The 23,040-nt window shown below is 39.6% G+C and overlaps 3 protein-coding genes across 4 annotated transcripts; all 3 read left to right on the plus strand.

Annotated features, from left to right (window-relative positions):
• Positions 1–938: 938 nt before the first annotated feature.
• On the plus strand, positions 939–5,795 carry cfap100 (cilia and flagella associated protein 100). Its single transcript, XM_077610131.1, has 12 exons — positions 939–1,037; positions 1,383–1,571; positions 1,655–1,719; positions 1,920–2,083; positions 2,178–2,258; positions 2,863–3,044; positions 3,151–3,203; positions 3,276–3,430; positions 3,499–3,628; positions 4,812–5,014; positions 5,181–5,274; positions 5,663–5,795. The coding sequence occupies exons 2-12, from the start codon at positions 1,442–1,444 to the stop codon at positions 5,786–5,788; spliced, it is 1,383 nt and encodes a 460-aa protein (XP_077466257.1). The 5' UTR covers positions 939–1,037; positions 1,383–1,441; the 3' UTR covers positions 5,789–5,795.
• A 214-nt stretch (positions 5,796–6,009) lies between these two features.
• On the plus strand, positions 6,010–12,166 carry ap1ar (adaptor related protein complex 1 associated regulatory protein). Of its 2 annotated transcripts, XM_077610176.1 has the most exons (10): positions 6,010–6,203; positions 7,782–7,830; positions 7,927–7,953; positions 8,039–8,064; positions 8,194–8,290; positions 8,461–8,559; positions 9,815–9,876; positions 10,380–10,450; positions 10,585–10,707; positions 11,638–12,166. In XM_077610176.1, the coding sequence occupies exons 1-10, from the start codon at positions 6,133–6,135 to the stop codon at positions 11,895–11,897; spliced, it is 885 nt and encodes a 294-aa protein (XP_077466302.1). In that variant the 5' UTR covers positions 6,010–6,132; the 3' UTR covers positions 11,898–12,166. The 2 variants fall into 2 exon arrangements, with proteins under 2 accessions (XP_077466302.1, XP_077466303.1); XM_077610177.1 differs by lacking the exon at positions 8,461–8,559.
• Positions 12,167–14,222: 2,056 nt separating this feature from the next.
• On the plus strand, positions 14,223–22,834 carry LOC144082074 (mothers against decapentaplegic homolog 5). The gene is made up of 7 exons (XM_077608908.1): positions 14,223–14,417; positions 16,902–17,695; positions 18,651–18,923; positions 19,430–19,540; positions 20,520–20,741; positions 20,821–21,077; positions 21,983–22,834. Exons 2-7 carry the CDS (start codon positions 17,293–17,295, stop codon positions 22,124–22,126), a joined length of 1,410 nt encoding a protein of 469 aa, XP_077465034.1. The 5' UTR covers positions 14,223–14,417; positions 16,902–17,292; the 3' UTR covers positions 22,127–22,834.
• The last annotated feature ends 206 nt before the right edge of the window (positions 22,835–23,040 follow it).

Genomic DNA, 23,040 nt, shown 5'->3' on the forward strand with positions numbered 1-23,040 from the left:
GTAGTAGTAGTGGTTGTAGTAGTAGTGGTAGTAGTAGCAGTAGTAGTAGTAGTAGTGGTGGTGGTAGTAGTAGTAGTAGTAGTAATAGTAGCAGTAGTAGTAGTAGTGGTTGTAGTAGTAGTGGTGGTAGTAGTAGTAGTAGTAGCAGTAGTAGTAGTAGTGGTTGTAGTTGTAGTAGTAGTAGTAGTCGTAGTAGTGGTGGTAGTAGTGGTAGTAGTAGTAGTAATAGTAGTAGTGGTAGTAGTAGTATTCGTATTATTATTATTATTATTATAAAGGCAATGAAAGTGATATTTTCAGTCCCAGTGACGGCCAATCCATTGGCACCCAATTTTCAATATTTATGGGCTGTATTCCTCCAAATGTGAACAAATCACAGTACTACAGTTCTTGTCTCCTTACGCAATGTGAACTTTTGAAGACCACAACTCACTCCCCTGTGAGTTTGTACTATTTTAACCCGGGATTTCCTATGAGTGTAGTGTGTAGGCTGCTTTTTTTCTAAACGATGAAGTGCAGGGCCATGTGTGGATCCGTAGGAGGAACTGGATTAAGTATTTCTATTGCAAATTAGAGGATTGTAACCAGACCAGATAACGAATACACAAATTATCAATAATACATTATAAAATATTATATTATATATTTTTAAAATCAGTCATGAATTCACATGGAAAAATAAAATTAAAGAGAAATTGCCTCTTGTCAAGAGTAAAGTGAATCTGCATGTCTGATTAAATGCCCCCATCTAGCGTTTTTATTATTTAATTGCCATTTTGAATTTATCTGATAGTATTTTATCTATTTTTTTATCATTAATTACAACATTATATGAAGTTAAAAAAGAAGAAGATAATTATAGCCTAGTTTTTTTAGGAAGACTTGCACGTTCCTCCCAAGGGAAATACCAGGAAACGGTTACCATGACAACTGTATACAGAAGACGCTCAATTCCCTGGTTGTTTTTCTTACAATTTTGTGGTTATTTTGTGTCTTTGCAGTTGCTAAGAAATTTCTTCGGCATCCTTGCATAGTAGGTTGGATACATTTTAAGAATATTTTTGAAACAACATTGTGCAATAATGTTTATCTGTGCGAAGGTAGTCTTGTAATGTTAAATTTTAGGTACCATTCATAACGAGAACAAAATAAGCGATATATGGTTGTTGCTATGACACGTTTTCTTCAATATATATGTCTGTAAATGTTAAGAAAAAAAGAATAAGGAGGCTGACACCTCAGAGTCATTTAGACTCAACGGACAGTAAAACTTCTATTACAAAGTTTAATTAAAAAGGATGAGCGACAAATTGTGTGTGTCTGTGCATGCATGCAAATATTAAATTCTGTCCACTAGTAATTATCTTGTCCTCCATGCTCAGGAGATGCAAAGCTTCCTGTCTCTTCCAATTCACAAGAAGACAAATTATACACTTTTCGAATGATGGCAGAGCAAAGAAAAGAGCAAGATAAAGACAGGCTGAAGATTGTGAAACAAGCCAAGGGTACGCCAACACTCCAAATGCAAACACCGGCAAGGCGTGGTCTGAAGACAGATCTGTTGAAGCAGAGTGAGTGGAAAAATATTTTTTAAGTGGATTTTTTCTACGACTTCAAAACTGACATTTTAAATATGCGGCTTGTTTATTTCTAGGGAACATAGTGAGAGAAAGTAAACATGATTTAATCTCCATGGAGCGTCAGAAGGCCGTTTTGGAGGTGAAGAACTGCAGGAATCACCTTCAACTTGGGATAGCAATATGAATGTTCTCACTTTAGAAGTATTATGTTATCATATGATACATTTTAAATGTGGACTTTAAATCTAAATGTGTGGAAGTGTATCTTACCCTCTCCATTTTGCCATTCGTGTGCTGTCAATCATCTCTAAAAATGTCTCGACCGTCACTCCTCCTCAGATAACGCTAATGACAAAGCGAGCCGAGATTTGTAAGATGGACAAGGCCATTGCAAAAGAGGAGAGACAGCTGAAGGAATTGGAGAAGGCCATTGAGAGGGACAATCAGAGCTTTGTTATATTCCTGGCGGAGAATGAGAAGAAGTCTTCAGAGGCCCAAACACTGTAATAACATGCTAAACATATACTACTTATAAAAGGTCATGTCTCCTGCTAATTTTTTCCCTTCATCTTTCATTTATCTCTTTTAAAATGACAGTTTTGAACAAGAGGCAAAGTCCAAACAAGAAAAAACGGCTGAGATCAAGAAATTGACTTCTGAAATATCATCAATCAGGAGGTTATTTTTTTTGCTTTACATATACGTAAATTGGTACTCGGACGTTTCGTCGAAAGACGTCTGGTCCTTGTACATTTGGTCCCCGGACGTTTGGTCGACCGGACGTTTGGTCGACCGGACGTTTGGTAGAACGGACGTTTGGTAGAACGGACGTTTGGTAGAACGAACGTTTGGTAGAACGGACATTTGGTAGAACGGACGTTTGGTAGAACGGACGTTTGATAGAACGGCCGTTTGGTAGAACGGACGTTTGGTCGCCGGGTTGTTACTGTTGAAACCAGCTCTCAAAATTATAATCATGAGAGAGTGAGTTTAATATCTAAATATCTAATATCAAAATATCAACAGTAAACTCTGTCATAATTTGACAGCGAGCGAACCCAGCGACCAAACGTCTGTTCTACCAAACGTCTGTTCTACCAAACGTCTGTTCTACCAAACGTCTGTTCTACCAAACGTCTGTTCTACCAAACATCCGTTCTACCTAACGTCCGGTCGACCAAACGTCCGGTCGACCAAACGTCCGGGGACCAAACGTCTTTCGACGAAACGTCCGGTCACAACGTAGGTTACTTTGACTAATCATTTATCTTGTTCTCATTAGGGAAGTTTCCAATTATGAAGAAATACTCCATGAGTATAAAAAATACAGGGATATTCTCTTCAATTTGTCTCCAACTGAGTGGCAGGAGACCCAGAGAGAAAAGCTTCTCAACAAAGTCCAAATAAATAAAAACAGGGAGGATGAGCAAAACAGGGAGTCAGAGGAATCAACATTCCTTCCAGGTCACACAGAACTACTAAAACGTTCACAATTTTGTGAGCAAATCACAATAAAATTGATTCCTACAAGACGATAACCAATTCTTTTATTCATTTTGTTCTTTTACAGATTCCAAACCTGCAAAAATGAATGAACCAGACGTCGACAGTTCACAATACGAGGTCAATTTGACTGAAATTCACTGCAGTTGGGTTTCCTCTTGTTAGCTGACCTGCAATGTTGTATCCACACAGGATGATCCAGAACTGTACTTCACAGATCCCAAGCAACTTATCGAGCTGATGGCAGAGTTAACAGAGCAGAACTTGTCCTTGATCAAGAACTCTACAAGAGCTGAAGAGACGCTTGAAGAGCTCAAACAGTCAATGGAGGAAATCAGGAAGACGACGTAAGCACAAACTATTACCGATCTAGAAACCTTAACGGGTAATTTTCCTACAATTTCCCTCATTTAAGTGAAAAAGATGAAGAACTTCTGAACAAGCAAATTGAAGATGTGAACAAAAAAATTGAGGAAGAGAAAGCGAGAGCTTCCAAGCTCAAAAAGAAGGTTCAGCTCCATGTGGAGCTGAAAACACAAGATGAGGTGAGGGAATATAATATGACTTCTTCGGCTGTATGGATGGAAATCACAAGACATTTACCGTATTTATTCGAGTATAACATGCACCCGTGTATAACGCGCACCCATAATTTGTCACTAGAAATTGGTATACATTTTTTAAAAAGTTTTTCTCAGCTCACACCAAGGATTGCACCGGTACTGGTAACGGGCAAATGCAAAACACATGTCGCCATGAGAAAACATTTATTCACAACATATGGTACAGAAACCTGGGAAAACAAACTATTACCAGTATGAACGCAATTCTCAAATGGAATTTACAATTTTAATTCATCATCATAATATTTAAAAATTTTCAAAGTCTGATTCATCATCATCAGATTCACCAAACAATTGATTCCATTCATCTTGAGCGAGGATAGCGCCCCCTGTGCGGACTCGTGCAAGCAGGTGCCCTGCTAACATTTCCCTGGAGCAACTTTTTTTACATTTATTTTTACCCTATAAAGTTGCCAAAGGCTATTTGGAGGGGGGTGGCTTTTGTAAAAGAAAGTAGATTGTCGCCATCTTGTGGACAAAGACAGGTTTTACTTCTCCCATTATAACGGCTGTGGAGGGTACTTTTTCACTGGCAGAAAGGCAGTTTTTCACCGGGATTTGGTCATAAAAGCGAAGACCTCGTGTATAACCGTGTGCGGTCGTTCCGGACTTTTGGTCGCCCGGACCCAAACAACAGGCGACCAAAAGACCGGCGACAAAACAAGGTAAAACTACACGATTTACGCATTAATAAAAGCCAACAATGGCCCTGAGCAGTTTCACTGAGTGGACGTGTGAGTGTATAAGAGTTTGTATGTACATGAGTTGTCCCCTTAGGAAGGGACGCCAGTCAGGGTCTTAACAAGTTCTCCAACAAAATACAATAAAAGTACGGGAAATTTGGAGCTTTTCTTTAGCCTAATGATTAATAGGGCATTAAGTATGACTAAATAATAATTCGCAGTTTGTATTTAGGGAATTTGAGCAAAGATTTAAATGGTAATTATCAATAACCTTCCGGGCAACCAAAAGACCGGCGACCAAACGACCGAGTACCGTGTATAACGTGCACCCGAACTTTGCTTCAGTTTTTTTTGGTACAAATTTTCACGCGTTATATTCGAATAAATACGTTAACCTTGAAGATGTCCTTGCTTGGTTGCAGGATGAAATGATGAGGGTGCTTGGAGAAAAGGTTGCAGAGGTGTACAGTTGCTGTGTGGATGACAGAGTAAGCAACCGTAGTACCTTGGAGAAACTCGCCAGCATTGAGAAGCAGATGTCTTCACTGCTACATTGTCTTGAGGACATCCCCAAGGATCGTTTGGAAATGATGCAAAAGATTAAGGCCAGCGAAAGGAGGACCAGGTATGTCCTTAGCAAGTACAATCCACAGCTTGTGCCATGACATAATAAAACATTAAAAATATAGAGGTGTTTTTTACCCTGGTCATTTCATTACAGGAATAATTGTACTGAAATCACATGTCATACGTTATTTTAAATGTCTGTTTTGTGAATATTTTTACCGTAGGCAACGTGAAGAAAAGTTGAGGTTGCAAAGAGAGAAACAGTTAGAAAGGATGAAGAGGTACTTGGAGAGATCCTTGACTGCTTCTAAGAAAACAGTAAGTCATTAAAAAAATGTAATATACTTGTTTTTCTTTCTCACTACTTCCAAACTCATAGCAGCATAAAATGTTACCGCACTAAAAAATTACTGCATCATATACAATATTGAACTATTACCATCATAAACCCGGTCTTTGAATGGTTTTGAATTTTATATTCCCAAAGTATCTCAGTAACTTAAGAATAGTGATTTTAGGAGTTAAAAAGTGTTAGTGTACTTTGTATTCATATTCTACCGGTGTGGTATTACAAGTCAAATGTTCATGATGACAGACAAAAAAGTGACATCTCATTTTCTATCTTTTCTTGACAAAATCAGATGGTCAATGACTGAAAGTTACATATGTAAATTCAAAATTTAAACTCCAGCTCTATCTATTTCAGAGTGGACGTAAACTAATGCCCAGATGCATCCCTACTGCACAGAAGGCCAAAGCCAAAAAGGTTGAAAGTGCTCCAACTGATGATGATTTTAATGACTACTTCTTCACATCTCTAGACATTGACTAAAAAAAGCAAATTCAATTCACTCCACAATGTAATTCCACTAATTTTCCTTTTTTTTCAGTAGAAGTCCATTTGAAATAACATTGTTTTTGTGACTCGTGTACTGTTTTCCATTGATATTTTTATTTTTTAATTGTATGTATTTTTTAGAGCAGATTAAAAATGACAATGCGAAATAAAAACTGTAGGTGGCAGTAATGAGAATCCTGTTGCTGTGATTTAAAGAAAAAAAAGAGGATGAGGAAGTACTACAGCTTGCAATACTGTCTGTTCCTTGAGATGCTAAATTCTACTTTGCCACGAATTACACGAGCGATAACAATACTTTAATAATATTTGAAAATGCCATGGGTAACTGCTGGGCCTTCTGTGTAGGACTTTTTAGAAGAGAGGTGAACAGGATCCAAAGAGGAGGCGGGTAAGTGACATAATCTTAGCTATGTGGCTAACTAGCACAAAAACAATAAATTGGGAACTCCCTTCTCGTTAAAAGAAGCACAAATAAAGGAGCCTTCACGTGCTGTTCCGACGTGTGCTTTTTAAGATTAAGGTTAAGAATATAAAATTCTGAAAATGACGTGATTTTCCCCATTTTAATGTCTAAACCTGCAGTTAAGATGGAGACCCCACCCCTGTGACCATAATGGTCATTATCTACGATGGAACATCATTAAAAACATTGGGGGTCTGGTAGAATAAATGTGTAGGACAGTTGAACGGTTATAAACTATTATAAACAATATTTGATCTTACGTCATGAGAAAATACTACGTCATTTGATACCAGGAATCATGCATCATAATATTGGCTAACCAGAATTGTGGATCTAGAGCACTTTGAAATCACTCCCTAGGTGGTCATTCAGATATTTGGTAGTGATTCATTATTTTATTATTTGGAGATAACTTCATCAACATTTCAGAGCACTTTTTTAACATTTAAATCAGAAAATACCAGTACTATTTTGCACGGGTGCTCTATGGCTGATTGGCGACCAGTCTAGGGTGTAGTCTGCCTTTTGCCCGAAGTCAACTGGGATAGGCTCCACCAACCCCTGCAACCCTGACAGCAGGGGCGCTCACACTTTTTTGCCTCAAGATCTACTTTTCAAGGAGCCAACCTCCCACGATCTACTTCTCATGCCGCAGAAGCCCGAGCCGCAACTTAGACTTAGTATATTCATATTATATTAACACTTTATACAAGTATTGGTATGATGTGCAACAGTGGTGTTCAGGTCAGATTGTCTCCCGCCTGTGCCCACAGTGGTCTGGAATAGGCTTCAGTACCCCCCATAACCCTTGTGAGGATAAGCAGTACGGAAAGTGAATTAATGAATATTCTTGTACAGTAATTGTGTGCAGTTCTTTTTTTCTTCTTCCAAATTTCAATCGGCTGATAGATGGGAAAAAGTTGGAAATAACATTCATTTATTTTCCGTACGGCCTATCCTCACAAAGGTCGCGGGAGTGCTTGAGCCTATCCCAGCTAACTTTGAGCAGTAGCTGGGGGACACCCTGAATTTGTTGATAGCTAATCGCAGGACACAATGACACGAACAAGCGTTGATGCGCACACTCATTCTTGGGAACAATTTAATGTGTTCAACTATCTGACCATGCATGTTTTTGGGATGTGGGAGGAAACTGGAGTATCTGGAGACAACCCACACAAGCACGGGAAGAACATGCAAACTCCACACAGAAAGGTCGGATCCCACCGGGGCTTGAACCCTTGATCATAGAACTGTGAGACGGACGTGCTACCAACTTGGAAACAAGAACAAAAAAGCTATCTCTTTCGCTCTCATTTATAGTTTCATAACATGTAAAGCCACCCAACTACAATATTTCAAGAAAATTAACTAAGTTGGACTCAGGGCCAAAATAGAACCCCGAGTGTTAGAAAATATATAAAAATATTCAACCAAATAACACGAATTTTGCCGTTTTGGCATTAGCATTTTTCTATAGCTGCTAATAATGTGTGTTTACAGGTCCAAGTACTTTCGCAGCACCACCGCTGGGGAACATTATACAATAGAGGTACATTATACTTGAACTCTCTTTTTTTGTCTTTGCTATACATCATCTAATTGTTGTATCTTTTTGTCTTTACCATACATCATCTTACTTTTTCAGTTTGAAAATCTTGTCGAAAGTGATGAGGTAAGTTTCATTATCTAAGTAAGTTACCCAAAAAGTGCATGACCTTTTTGAGATCTTGACAACATAGTTTCCTCTTTTGTTGCAGGAGCAAAGTCCGCAACCTTGCCCAAGGTAAAATACACATAATTTCAAAAGCGCCATTAAAAATGTCCGCGGCCCTTGTGAAGATAAAGTGGTTCAGATAATGAAGGAATGATTCAAATTGTATAATTGTGCATCTTTTTCTTGTTTTAATTTTAGGCCCATCAGTGAGGATGAGCTGAAGAACCTTCGGGAGCATCGATATGCTGACATCTCCAACAAGCAGGTTTTGATAGACCAGAAGCTTCAAGCGGAGGTAATTAGCTTCTTCATATTCTGTTCCTGCTTCAGGTAGTTAGCCCCCTCTTTATTATTGTTTCCCGTTTGAGATCTACTTTTGCTTTTCTTATTATTTGCAGCATTGGTTTTCTTTCTGTTTGTAATTTTTTTTCCGGGTGTTTTGCTTCATTTTGTTTTGTCACTCAGTTAGAGGCACAAGAGGAGAGGTTGAGGCTAGAAGAGGAGGCTAGAAATGCTGCCCAGCGGGAGGCCGCCAGGTTGGCACGTGAACGAAAAGTCAAGGAGGTGAGGCGACATTGAGCGCTCCTCCCTTCTGCCAGTTGACAATACTGCTTTGCTTTAAATGACCAGCATGCAACTCCCCTTTATGCCTACTTTTCATCTTCATTAGTATTTGTCAGTATTCTATTGTGCCAAATCCTCATTTGTCTGATGGCCATTGGTACATGTGCGTATTTGGGAAGTACTGTACATGATTACTCTGTACAGATTGAGTACATCATGGCTTAAAAAGTACAAGAAATACGCAAATTGGGAAAATCTGATTTAGGGTTGTTTTACAGGGGACCTCATTTCTATTTTATTAACGGGATCCTCCAGTCAAGATGGTAAATTTTTCACCAGGAGAGTTAGTTTTTGTTTTGTTTTTTCTTTTGAAAATTAAAATGGCATTTATTGTCATTGTTATTTATCAATTTTAGAGCAATCTTTAAACTATAGCTCGTACTTAATACCTACTTTTTATGATATTCTAATGTCCGGGGATTGAAATTGAGCATCAGTGAGTTACTATTACCCTGAATGTCCAATTTTTCCATATTTTTGTATCCTTCAAAGTTGCCAGTGGCTATTAAACTCAAAGTGATGTACACAAAATATAAAAATACACATTTTAACCGCTCCTGGTGATACATTTAAAAGAGCAACTTACTGTTGATGTGGAACCAAACCTGTCCCAGCTCTCTGCGCTTGCACTGAATTACATTGGAAACCTCATTTCTTTAATTTAGTTGTTCGATCCATTCTTTTGGGTGTTTCTATACACCGCCACAATGCATCTTGTAGGCAAATTTGCTTGAATGTTCCCAATTCTGTCCAAAAAAAAAAGACAAATCTTGCCCAATATAACTTAATCGGAAATGTTGAGAGTCCTTCCACTAACGTCATCAAGCTGCTGTGTCAAATTGTGGAGGCATCCAATAATGTGCTGAAAGCTGTCACCAAAAAGAAACCCTCAAATTACTAAAGAGCTTTTGAAAAGGGTTAACTTTAATGCTGAGATCATTTTTACATGCGGACCTGTAAAATGATAGTTGTCTCTGTATGTGTTAATGTACTGTGGTTGTTTAATTTGATCCGAAAAAGGAGAGATCACTGCCACTGAAATCCAATTGATGCCTCATTCCACCGCTCTTCTGTTTGCACTTCATTTGTTTGGGTTGTTCTGCGATAATAGTACCTGAAGTGAATACATCTATAATTATATGTTATTTAGTATTTCTGATAATCTAACCATTTGTGTGGGTTTATTATTCTGTAGCACTTGGTCCAGAGAACGAGGGGGAAAGCAGATGGGTGCGGCAGTGAATCGCAACTGAGAAAGTGAGTCACATTCACTCATAGGACAACGGGATGATTTCGCAGCTGAGACAGCAGTTTTTTTGCTGCAGGCAATACTTGGTGGAATTTTATCTTTTTTTTTTCACCATTTGTATCACTTGCCAATAAATGTAAAGATATATGTAATAATGAATTTGCTAGTTTTACATGTTTGTGATTGTTAGAAATATGTTTTTAACTTTAATTGACTGCCATTGAAAGTGAATGTTCATTTACTTTCATCCAGTAAAAAATGAATTGGACGTCCGGCGCAGTCAATGGCACTGAAGGACGAGCATTCACAGCAAGTCGTACCATTTTGAATTAATTGGACTTCTCTTGTCATTAGTGAAAGGCCTTGGGTTAAAAGGCATCCATTTTTGGCGCACTAGTGCTGAGTACTTGTGTAACATGTAACGTGTTGGACTTCTCTTCAGTTTCGTGTATTTTCATTCCAAAGCTGAGATTTTTTTTTTTTTTTTTATTGTCATCCTGACCTGTTTCAGGCAACCGGGGGATGGTTTCGACCCCTCCCACCAGATTCTTAAAGCCCAGTCAGAGGCTTTCAGAAGCAATAGTGAGTGAAGCGAACCACCGCTCATACCTAATTTAATTAAAACCACGTAACATCCACACTAATAAGTAACTTCAATTGAATTAACCGTACATAAAAAATGAATTCTGTAAATCTTATAATGACTGTGTTTGCAGGACTTCCCTCAGACACAAATGCGGTGACGCCTAACACCGAGTACAGCTGGGACTTCACCACCAAGACGCGCTCCACCAATGATGACGCCACTTCACTGGATCTAGAGTGGGAGGATGAGGAGGGTGAGAGTACAATTCTATCGTTTAGTTTGAGGATCCCAAAATGAAGAATCCCTGAAAAATGAGGTCAAATTTGGTTCAAACCTTGTTTGACTGATTGCGATATTGGGGACTTCATGCTTTTATAAGCGAGTTATTATTTTTGATTATCAAAAAATAGCCTTTTAAAAAAACTGGTGTCCACGTCGCTATAAGGCCACAATATTAACATTTGTTAGAGTACAAGCATGGCCTATATGACCCAAAATTTGGGGTGGATCCTGATTACAATTATAATTATGGATTTTTTAAACTATAAACCATGTTTTTGATCTAATTGATTAATGAAATAATTAATATATATTTTACTTTTTTATATACAAACAAAAGAAACAAAAACAAGAAAAAGTTTGGCATGGTTTAAGCCCAGGTTTTCGGTTTTTCAGTTACCCCCCATCCCCCCCAAAATTGCATGATAGGTTGGTTGAAGTCTCAAAATTGTCCCTAGGTATGAGTGTGAGCTTGTTGTTCCTCTCAGTTTGCCCTGCGAGTGGCTGGCAACCAATTTAGTTGACTGGGTTTAGTTGACTCCAGCACCCCCTGGGACACTTGTGAGGTTAAGCATTGCAGAAAATGATTGAATGAATAAAAACAGACATATACACTGGTTATGGTCCCCATTCGCACTCTAAAGTTAATAAGCAAAATATAACAAATGGCTTTTTTTCCTTAAATCCTTTTTTTTTTAAAAACAACTTAAAAACAAATGCACATTTTTAAATAGTTTACTTGCTGTTTAATCTCCTATTCAAGCTATTTTTGTTCAAAGATTTTAACTAAATGAGAATATTTACAATTTTTCCCATTTTTCTTAGTTTTAAGACTGAATACCTACTTTTTTAAATTAATTGATTTGATCCAATGGTATAAATTGCTATGTTTTTTTTTTTTTAGGAATCAACCGAGCACTTCCAGCTTGGGAGAGGTCTCGGACAGAAGAGGACATCTTGCGTGCCGCCTTAAGGCCTGGCGGCAGGCAAGCGCAAAGCGGCCCCACCTCGACCTCTGAGGACTCAAACGCACTAGAGTGGGAGAATGATTTTGTGAGTACCCACCCGGAGGAGGACGGTGCCGACCCGGAATTTGAGGGTTTTGTAAATCCAGTGCTAGACACGCCCTCGGAGGACTCCTCGGACCACGGCCAGGACAGATAGTCTCCAGCACAAAATGGGACATGCAACACCTCTTTGCTTAGACACAGGCTCACCAGCTTTCCTCCCTTCTCATAAAATAATTGTACATCCTTACTTTTCATATTGTGGAATATGAAAGACGTGATGCTGCGGTTGTTTTTAAACAGACATTCCTTTTTCGGTGCCTTCATTGCTAATCATCTTGTATATTGTAGCTGAATAATTGCAATTCTTTATGTAAAATGTTTCAGTTCACACTGCCCTCGTTTGGGCTTGGGTGATACATTGATTTTTTTATTTTTATTTAATTGATTTTTTTTGTGGTGAATGATTTAAAAAATAATTAGTTTGAGGCTTTCTTTGGTCATGCTTTTGCCAAAAAGGAGATCTAGCAATGTTTCAGTTCACACTGCCCCCATTTAGGCCTGGCCGAAACTTTTTTTTTTTAATTTAATATATTTTTTGTGGTGAAGGATTAAAAAAAGAATTAGTCTTTGCCAAAAAGGAGATCTAGCAATTGATTATTAGGCTATAGATTATTCCAAGAGAAGGTTTGAGAAAGTCTTTTTCTTTAGTTAATTGTTACTTTGTATTTGGTGGGTTACAGCACAAATAGAGAGGAATAATATATTCATGATGGAGGTTTTGCACTTTTCTACATTACTTTTGTTTAACATTCACCAGGTTTGTTGTGAGCTTTTGCTCATATTGTCTCCTTTAAAAAGTAAGGAGAAAAATATCATGTTTTTGGTGGGAAAAAAATGTAGAGATTTAATTTTTAGCATATATTGCTTAGCCCGACCATGGTCAGTCTTGCTCAAGAATATTCAAAACCAAGCAGCAATTAGGAATAATCTTTTTCTCATTTTACTTCAATAATCCTCAGACTATTGAAAAAAAAAATTAAGCAGTTCAAAATAACAAGTTTTCTAAAATGGTCTAGATCCAATGATTTAAAAAAACAGACCAGAAAAGAGGGAAAATTACATTTTCTCATTTGAAGTCATTTACCCCAATTGTAATAAATTCCTTGACCGGAATGGAAATCTGATCAAACTAAAAACATAACATTATCAATTACAACACATTGAATTGTTTAACTAAATTCAATATATTTCTTGTGTGAAAAAAATGTGAGGTGGGAACGACTATTAGAACAGAACGCTAACATAAATGGCCTTATGTTGCTGACAGTTAACAGCACAGTTGGAAGGAAAATACCTTATATTTTCATTTTGTTGCCATTGTGCTTAACGTAATGCTGCTCAGCCGCTGAAGCAACATCTCAGCCTAAACAGGACCAAAGACCGCTGCTCTCCAAATTATCCATTCATCTATTCATCATCCAGGCATCCGTTTGGCAAGACATCTCCAACCTTTAAGCTCAGTTTGTCCGCTGAATGAAACTTGGAGTAGATACGCTCACATCGCAATTCAGACTCATGTTTTATTTATGTTCTTTCTCACTTTTCAGGAAACTGACATGTTTTGAAGTCACAATTGCTGTAACTTAATTACTCACTGGGGTTTAGATGAAAAACACCAAGGAATGTTATGTATTCACTGGAACTGTCTCAGAATGCATGGACTCACGCAATTAAAGTTGGGACTTTAGTTTGCTTTTTTTTTTAACTTTACATAAACATACTAAAGTATTAAGTTGATTTTTACTCAAAGCAACAAAAAGTGGACCCCATTGTGATGGGCAGTTACATTTATTATAAATACCATTGAAACATCCTAGTACTGTTCCCCTTCGCTGTTTGGTCATGGCCACTACAATGTACATATTAGGAAAAAATCCAACAATCCAAAAGCTGTTCTTTCCATGGCCAGCGCATTGCTGGCCGACATGCGTGTGGAAGAGTGGCCACTGTGGTCTGATTAATTAAAATGCAATTAACAGCACGATCGCCAGTGGCGCATGGAACAAAGGACAACAATATACAACAAACCACAGAGCCCCAGACTGAGTGGAGCCAGCAACTTATGAGGCGTCCCAAAGCCGCAGCACGAACCGCGGAAGAATTCAGACAGCATGCGCGGGTACCTTGGAGACCCTTCCGAAAGAATTTCGCCAAATTTCTCGCTGATATTTATATGCTTTATGATATTTCACCGTATTGAACGAACACGCTATTATCGTGCAGGAAATTAGATTAATTGTAATTAAAATTCTAAAATTACATGTAAATTGAATTACTACTACAAATTATTGATTCAAATTGTGTAAAGTGGGAAATTGTTATAAGAATTATTGGAGCTATTTAAGTAATTATGTCACGATAATTAATTCAGATCATCTCGTTTTAGTCGCAGTGTCAACACAGGAACTAGTTCGCCATCACGGCGGAGTGATACGGACCCCGCCTCTTCTCGCCTTCATGCAACTTGTCTTCAGTATCTGGAGGGCATGGAGACGCTGACTGGAAAGACGGCGGAAAAGTGCTGAAAATTCTCCTCACAAGAAGTTGCACGTTCACGCGAATGACTCGACAAACTAGCTGGAACGCATTGCTCGTTGAACGTTCTTTATTTTGGGTAAGTTTGACCTGCAAAGCGGGAACTGTGATAAAGGAGAGTTAATGGAGTTGCACGGTACGCTGAGCTCGCCACTTTCGCTCCAAGGGCTGGGTTAGCATTTTAGCATTAGCTTCAACTTCGCTGAAGCTGAACTTCCAAAAGTTGACGGAATGGAGGAAGAAAAAAAATGGCTTCTCTCGTTTGTGGCTTATTCGCGTTGGCTCTAGTGCCATTTACGGAAAGTGTTTGTGATATTATTAAAAAAGACGATGTTATAAGGTAGAGTTGTACGCTTAACCAATTTCCTAGTGAGTTTTGTAATGTTAGCATTTAGCATAAACTCTCGCACGATGTCATCGTTGGCTCCTCAGTGTAAATGCATTTCCCGACGAGCGTTTTTGTCCATGTTTCTCTGGCTTTTGGGAAGCTTTGCTCGCAGCTGTCGGGATTTGTGTGAGATGAACTGCGTTTCTCTGAATCCATTCGCTCTTCCCTAAGGTGGGGGTGCTCATCAGCAATCACCAAATCGCTCTTCGATTGGCTGCCATTGACGGCGACAGACGTCCAATCCCATTGCACTGGGAAAAGCGAATAATCACTGCCAGCCTCTCCCAGTTGAAATAGATTGGACGTCTATCACCGTCAATGGCAGCCAATGAATCGAGCTCCAGCCTAGTGAATTAGTTAGCATTGAGTGTATGTGTGACATCATAACATGTTTCGATAGGAAATATTGTTTAGTAATGTGCATCATACACAATACTTTTGTTTTACGCCAAAGGGAAGTACATATCAGTTTACAGTTTAGATGCGCTCTATCTCGATCTTTCACCCAGATACAAATCTGCTTGTACTTTTGTTAAAACCGGCCGTATCAACGATCGTCATCCAGGATTCGGCGAAAAGTTTGAAAATGTATCTATGTCGAAATGTGTGGCGTCATGGCTCACCTACAATGAATGAATCAGGTATGAATCACTGTTGACTTGACGTGAGTGATGTAGAGCACAGTGAGCGGGAGAACAGTTTGGTGAGTGGAAGGAAAAATAAACTTTATGGGCCAGTAATGTCATGTGTATGCTTACATGCCCCCGTTGGAGCTTTCCCAACATTTCTTTTGTGTGTGAATGTAGAACAATGAACTGTGGAAGTAAGAGCTGAACAGCTGTGCGCTGTAAGGGAGGGATTGAAGCAGGAAACAGATTTGGTGGTTACATCCTTTTCTAGCAGGACGGTTTTCACGAGCCCACAGACAGCAGCTGAAGGCTACATGTTTGATTGTTTGCTTGGATCGCGTCCTTTTATTTCTCAACACTTATTCACTGGAACCGTGAAAGTCAAAGCTCCATCTGTCCGGTGCTGGTGTACGTCCAAATTGTCACAATAGATTTTCCCACAAGAACTCCTCAAAACTGAATTCATTCTTGGTAAGCTCTGGCTGACACCACTGTGAAGTAAGGCTGGGCGGTTTTACGGTCGAGATTGTAGAGCTCGGTAATATGTCGTTTTATAATTAATTGAATGTAATATGGCGGTGATATAAACTGGCCCACTTAAAAGATTATTAAAATTCCCTTAAAAGTAAAATGTTAATTTATTTCTTCAGTTGAGGTAAATCAACAAATTATACATACCAAACATTGAAATAGAAAATATGTGTTGTTCCGAACACACTTGCCACTTTAATGCTAATATAGTGTATCATGTTTTTTGGACTATAAGTTGCAATTTTTTGTTGTTGGTTGGGCACGCGACTTACACGCAGGTGCGACTTATCTTTTTATTTATTTATTTTTTCACTCTGACCTCCGGCAGCTCATGTTGTTTTTTCCCACTATAGTTATCCAAACAAAAGACTTAATGTTACATTAACAGGTGCCTATTTTTCTGTGCCAAATGCAACAATGCCAATACTCCAGTGCCACTTTTATTTTTTTTTCCTTTTCATTGTGCATTCTTTGGGTAGTGCGACTTGTACTCCAGTGCGACTTATAGTCCGAAAAATACAGTAATTCACTATTTAAGTAACTCATAGGTTCTCCGTATTAAACGTTCTAACGTACAAATATTAACATGCACCCACTAGATTTTGATTTTGGTAAGTCCAGATTCGATACTTCAGCAATGTATCGTGAAGAGGAAAAAATATACAACTGAAATTTCTCTTTGAAATCGAACCAAACTACCACATTCATCGCCACATCAATGCTAGTATTTCAGTTTAAACAAAGCAAAAACATACACAATTATTTTTGAGTGCAGTTGTCCAACCCAAATGATACGGTTGCAAAAACTGTCAGAATATTATTTTGCAGAAATAAAATAGTATTTATTATTTAAAAAAGTTTCCCATTCAGGAAATATTTCATATTCATTTTTTTTATCTAGGTCTACAATGTCTTCTGTGTCTGTCTTGCTACTGCAACCAAGGAAATGTCCCAAATACTGGATGAAATAAAGTTCTAATCTAATATAATGAGGTGAATGTTGCTTTGTTTCCAGACATCTGTTGGATCAAAACCTTGCAAGTAAAAAAAAAAGGAGCTTGATGCAGACTGGAAGAGGGCAAAGCTGCTTCAGCTCGTCTCTCGGACAGCCGCGCTGTTCTTTTCTCCGGCGGACCGCACCCCTTCCATCGGTGCTTGTGACCCTACCCCGGCCAGCTTGCCGCGGGGCCCTTCCTGAGCAGCAGCAGCTGCGTCCTGCTCGCTGACTCCTCTCCCTCCCCTCCTTCCTGTGCCTGGCCAGACAAGGCCGGAGCCGCCAAATAACTTGTTACTTAGTCGACGCACATCACCAAACTCGTATTGGAAGTCATCAACGGCGGCTTCGAAAACCTTTTGATCCCTCTGCAGACTTCCTCCCCGTCCGTCGAGCGACCGGCGTCTCCAGCATGACTTCCATGTCCAGTCTCTTTTCCTTCACAAGTCCGGCGGTCAAGCGCCTGCTGGGCTGGAAGCAAGGCGATGAAGAAGAGAAGTGGGCCGAAAAGGCAGTAGACGCGCTCGTGAAAAAGCTGAAGAAAAAGAAAGGGGCAATGGAGGACCTGGAAAAAGCCCTGAGCTGCCCAGGACAGACCAGCAAATGCGTTACCATTCCAAGATCCCTGGATGGCCGGCTACAGGTTTCCCACCGCAAAGGTCTGCCCCATGTAATATACTGTCGGGTGTGGCGTTGGCCAGACCTCCAGTCCCATCACGAGCTCAAGCCCCTGGAGGTGTGCGAGTATCCGTTTGGCTCTAAACAGAAAGAGGTCTGCATTAACCCATATCACTATAAGCGAGTGGAAAGTCCGGGTAAGCCTACCTTTCTGTTGCTATTTTCACTGAAAACAACCCAGAAATGCATAAATGTTTGATACAGGGACAAATTCCTGACAAATTGGAAAACATGCACATTCCCGCTGGTGTCCAAATGCGCAGGCTGCAAGAAGTAATCTGGCCTGCTCGGCCGCTCCCTCCATTACACAGAAAATCGATATGACTAGCTCTTTATTAGATGATGTGCCTCAGAGACTCTACAAGGGAGTGGCATGACAGAATGAATGAGCATGTTCGACTAAATGCACGGCGCATTATCTTGATCAATTCATTAATCAGGATGCTTATCCTTAATGATCAATATTCAAATGTGTACTTTTTCATTACTCTGTTATTCCATTTTTTTTTTCCAACCCGGGTTTCGTTTTGCCAAACAGCGGACAGAGACTGATTCCATGCTGTTAATGTTTTTAGAAATTGTACAGATCACAGTTTGAACAGCTACATTTACTGACTAGAGCCGTCGTTTTACCTAGATGGTATCTGTTTTTCTAATGGACAAGCAGATCGATATTCTGCCACATAACACATTAGTAAAATAGTCATATTTGTAACATTGTATGTCTATTTCACATTTCCAATTGAACTATCTTGTGATAGCTGAGGTCCCTCTAAGCCAGGTGTCTCAAACCGATTCCGCCGAGGGCCGCAGTGGGTCCTGGTTTTTGTTCCAACCGATCCAGTGCCGACATTTTAACCAATCAGGTGTCTTGTAAAATAAGTAGCACCTGGCTGCAATCAACTGATTAACTGATTACACTTGCAAAAGGTATCCTCTTGTTGAGTTGGAATGAAAACCTGCACCCACTGCGGCCCTTTGAGGACCGGTTTGAGACCACTGCCTAAGCAGTGCCCCTGAATCTGACTTGGTCCAGGTGCAAATAATTCTCTCCCTTCTATCTCAATAAACCTCTTTGCTTCTGTCGTACAGTTCTCCCTCCTGTCTTGGTACCACGCCACAGCGAATTCAACCCCCAGCACAGCCTGCTCGTACAGTTCCGCAACCTAACCCACAACGAGCCCCACATGCCCCTGAACGCCACCTTCCCCGAGTCCTTCCAGCAGCCACACGGCGGCGGAGGCGGGGGCGGAGGCACTTTTCCCATCTCTCCCATTTCTCCCTATCCTCCTTCTCCAGCCAGCAGTGGTACTTATCCCAACTCTCCTGCCAGCTCAGGGCCATCTAGTCCATTCCAGCTACCAGGTGAATACATGTGAAATTGTCTTTGATTTATTCAGTTGGAAAATAAGTTACTGTGCACCCCTAAAATACATGAAATGGCACGTTTGCGAAACCAAATTCAGCCATTTTTTTAAGTATGATAGGAATTAATATGATAAAATAACTTGTAAACAAGTGTACTCTGAACCAAATTTAATACTTGCCAGCAATTTTCTTCTGAGACTGCAGCGTTTAAAACCTATCAATGTTGGTATTTTGTGGTCTTTCACATTTTTCTCAGTCCAGCTTGAAGAGGATGGGCCCGTCTCTCGGGACAGTCTCAAACAGCTCATATTACATTTCTGTCGGGAATAGTTGGCATGTGGCTGCTCGGCAATCCCGGCACTTGTGAAATCTGACACCTTTTCGGTGGGGCTGATAGTGTGATGATTGTTCAGATCTGGCGTGTGCGTGTCTCGCAAACATTTAGCGTTGCTTTGTGGCTCATCCGTACTAACCGCTTTTTCGCTGCTTCTTGCTTGTCCCAGCTGACACCCCACCTCCAGCATACATGCCTCCTGATGAGCAACTGGGCCAGGAGAGTCAATCCATGGAGACAAGCAGCAGCAACCTAGTTCCACAGAATATGGCCAGAGGAGGTGAGCACAAAACTGCCTTTGGGCTGGTGTAAAATCAACAGTGGAGTGGTTTTGTGGACTCTGAATTGGTTTTTGCTGTCTGAGTGGGAAAATACTGTTTGCTCTCATGGGCAATTCAGTATTGGATGAAAGATATAGTTGCTCACACAAAGCAGCACATTCATCTCGTAAGGCGATTATTTAATGGTAAATCTCTTCAAATATTGAAATTTAAGTATTTTTTCATTGTATTAAATCAAAATGGAAAAGCAACATTTTCATTTAAATCATTTGTTTATTTGGAAATGCCTAGAAAAAAACAACTGCAGTTATTCTATTTAAATATTTATTTGTGGAAACAAAAAAAATGTTTGAAAATTGGCACTTTGGAGTGCTAATGCTATCATGAATGTTTTTCTGTTTTTCTTCATTTTAATTTTATTTCAACATTTCATTTATTTACCATGTTTATTCATAAAAAGGTATAGCATTTTATTTAAGGCTTGGCGTCCACATCTCTGACCATCACATTTTGGCTACATGTGACACCAGGTGTTTATGAGGTCAAGTTTTTCTGAATTTCCAAACAGTCACTTGATCTATGAAAGGTTTTCATAACTTGATCTTTTTAAGAAAAAAAAGTACCCTGCACAGATTTAAGATATTTTGCCAGATGAGACCAGGAATATCAAAAGTCCTTCTCCCGTGTTTAAAAAAACAAGTGTCTACCAATCTGTGACTGCTGTGGATTTAACCCAATTTTTTGCAAGTCTTGTCTGATAATGAGGTCTCTGCAGATTTGTGACTTTAAAGAAGAGTTTTGCAAACAAATTGTATCTTTTTATTCAATTGTAGTGCATCTGCTCAATGTTTTAGCATTTTGCATACGAGTTAATCTCAAATTGCTCCACTTCCACGATTCCTGTCTATCTTGTCATCTATAGAGATTGAACACACACATTTAGACATCTTGTGACCTAACGATTTGCTTTTCTTTTAGATGTGCAGCCAGTTGAGTATGAAGAGCCCAGCCACTGGTGCTCTATCGTCTACTATGAACTCAATAACCGTGTGGGCGAGGCTTACCACGCTTCATCGACCAGCGTGCTAGTGGACGGCTTCACTGATCCGTCAAACAACAAGAACCGTTTCTGCCTCGGGCTCTTGTCCAATGTCAATCGCAACTCCACAATTGAGAACACCCGTCGGCACATTGGCAAAGGTATGACTGACAGCGGTCAATTCGTCACAGGTTCAAAAGCTCTCCATAAGTGCTGACAGTCACTCGTGTCTTCCGTCAGGTGTTCACCTGTACTACGTAGGTGGGGAGGTATATGCCGAGTGCCTCAGCGACACCAGCATTTTCGTCCAGAGTCGTAACTGCAACTATCACCACGGCTTCCATCCCACCACTGTCTGTAAGATCCCAAGTGGATGCAGCCTGAAGATTTTCAACAACCAGGAGTTTGCCCAGCTCCTGGCTCAGTCTGTCAATCATGGCTTTGAGGCTGTTTACGAGCTTACCAAAATGTGTACCATCCGGATGAGTTTCGTCAAGGTAGGATTGTTACACAAACTTGAACAGTTTGCGTTGCAAAGTAAGACCGATCTAAAGGACAGATTTCAATTCATTTTTAGATCTTAAATAATATTATATTTCAATATTTTTTTTGTTATTTTTAAATAAAGGTTGAGGCTGTTAATGTCCAGATTATCGTTGGAGTGCGCACACTCGCAAAGACTTTTGAGCTCTGCAAACCATCAGTGGCAGATGAGAGGAAATTGGTTAAGATGTTCGGAAATAACCCAGACATCCCCCGACTTCGCATCTGCAGATTGCTAGAATACAAGTTGACTTGTACACAAGTCATTCATTTCTATGGACTGATAAGTTGCTGACCTCAACGTCTTCATCTCTGCTGCTTGTAGCGCTTCCTAGTGGAATTTCCTCAGAGCGACTGTCTCTAAGACATACATCATGCGAACTGAAAAGAAAAATTGGAGCATGATGACAATATGCCACAATAGTTGTCAGTCATGGTTTTAATTATGTACCACAAGTCAATAATGGATTGCGGGGAGTTTAGTGGTGGATTTGCCTGCTTCAACTCCCATCTAATGCTTCTGTCCAGTGGCTTACAGGCCATTCGGTCCAATCGTTGTTTGCCTCACTGCACTGTGATGACAGTTGGGAAGACTCTTAGTACATGGTTGCCCCAATTAGAATATGCAGTGTTAAGAAAGAAGGAATGACTGGTAGGAAGAAAAATGAAGAATTATACCTTTCATTGGAATAGGGACATCTAGAGGCCATTGTGACAAACGTTCCTTGTCAATGTGGCGTGCGTTGTATTTAGTGCAAATTAGTCTGTTCAGTAAATGGCTGAATGTGTATTGTCATATCCCTGCTAATACTTGGTTGTACTACTTTGTATGACTAATTTTTCCTTGTCTCCACTCAAGGGCTGGGGAGCAGAGTACCACCGACAGGATGTCACCAGCACCCCCTGCTGGATTGAGGTGCACCTGCATGGGCCGCTCCAGTGGCTGGACAAGGTCCTGACTCAGATGGGTTCTCCCTTAAACCCAATCTCCTCTGTGTCCTAATAACAGAAGATCTGATTTTAGAACTTTTTTTTTGTTCTTTATTTTTTCACTTCCTCCCTCCTCCTCCTCCATTGGTGATTTTTAATTTAAGGTGGTCTTAATGGATGGAACTGTTTACATTTATTTGGGAAGATGTGTTGGACTGGAATGACAGCAGTAGCCAGAATGAATTGATGAAAATTTACATGGAGGACAATGAAATCCCCAACTGGCAGTGATGGCATGGATTGCCTAATCTGCTTCATTTGACACATTGGCTACCTTGGACATATCCAATGTTACTTGTTTGGTCTCTAGTGGTTACTCCCAATTATTTTATTGTATGTTTAGTTCTGAATTTCCACGCCTTATGTTTGAGGAGTAATTTTTTGTATGTAAAGAAATCCAGATATCACCATTAGACTCAGATATCACAATCTTTTTAGTCTGTAATTGTAGAAAGAACACTGAGCTTCTGATTTTTAATCTGAGCATTTTTTCTGTGGGAGATGTCTCAATGAATGATGTTCATAATTGGCAATGTTATATCTGTTGCAGCAGAAATAGTCACGTGATGTCACTTTTAAGGATGGTGGTATCTAAACAGTGACTACAATTGTCACACTCTTTAATGTGCACTCGGATTATGTGGAGGTGTATGTTAAATGTTGGCATGGGTTAGGTTAAATGACTTCATTAGTTCCATTAAATAAACCAGTTATTTGGTTACTGCGTCTTTATTTGAGACATTTCATCGTAGTAAAAGACTGAGTAATCTACATAATGTTGAATTGATTTGCTCTCGTGTTGCAATGTAAATGACTCAAATTTATAAACAAAATCTAGCATGGTTTTCAGGTACATTCAAATAACTTTGAATGTTTTCAAAGCCTTTGTGTGTGCTGTCATTAATAAATCTGATATATAAAGAATTA

This window comes from Stigmatopora argus, chromosome 9 (assembly GCF_051989625.1).
Source record: "Stigmatopora argus isolate UIUO_Sarg chromosome 9, RoL_Sarg_1.0, whole genome shotgun sequence".
NCBI classification, from domain to species: domain Eukaryota; kingdom Metazoa; phylum Chordata; class Actinopteri; order Syngnathiformes; family Syngnathidae; genus Stigmatopora; species Stigmatopora argus.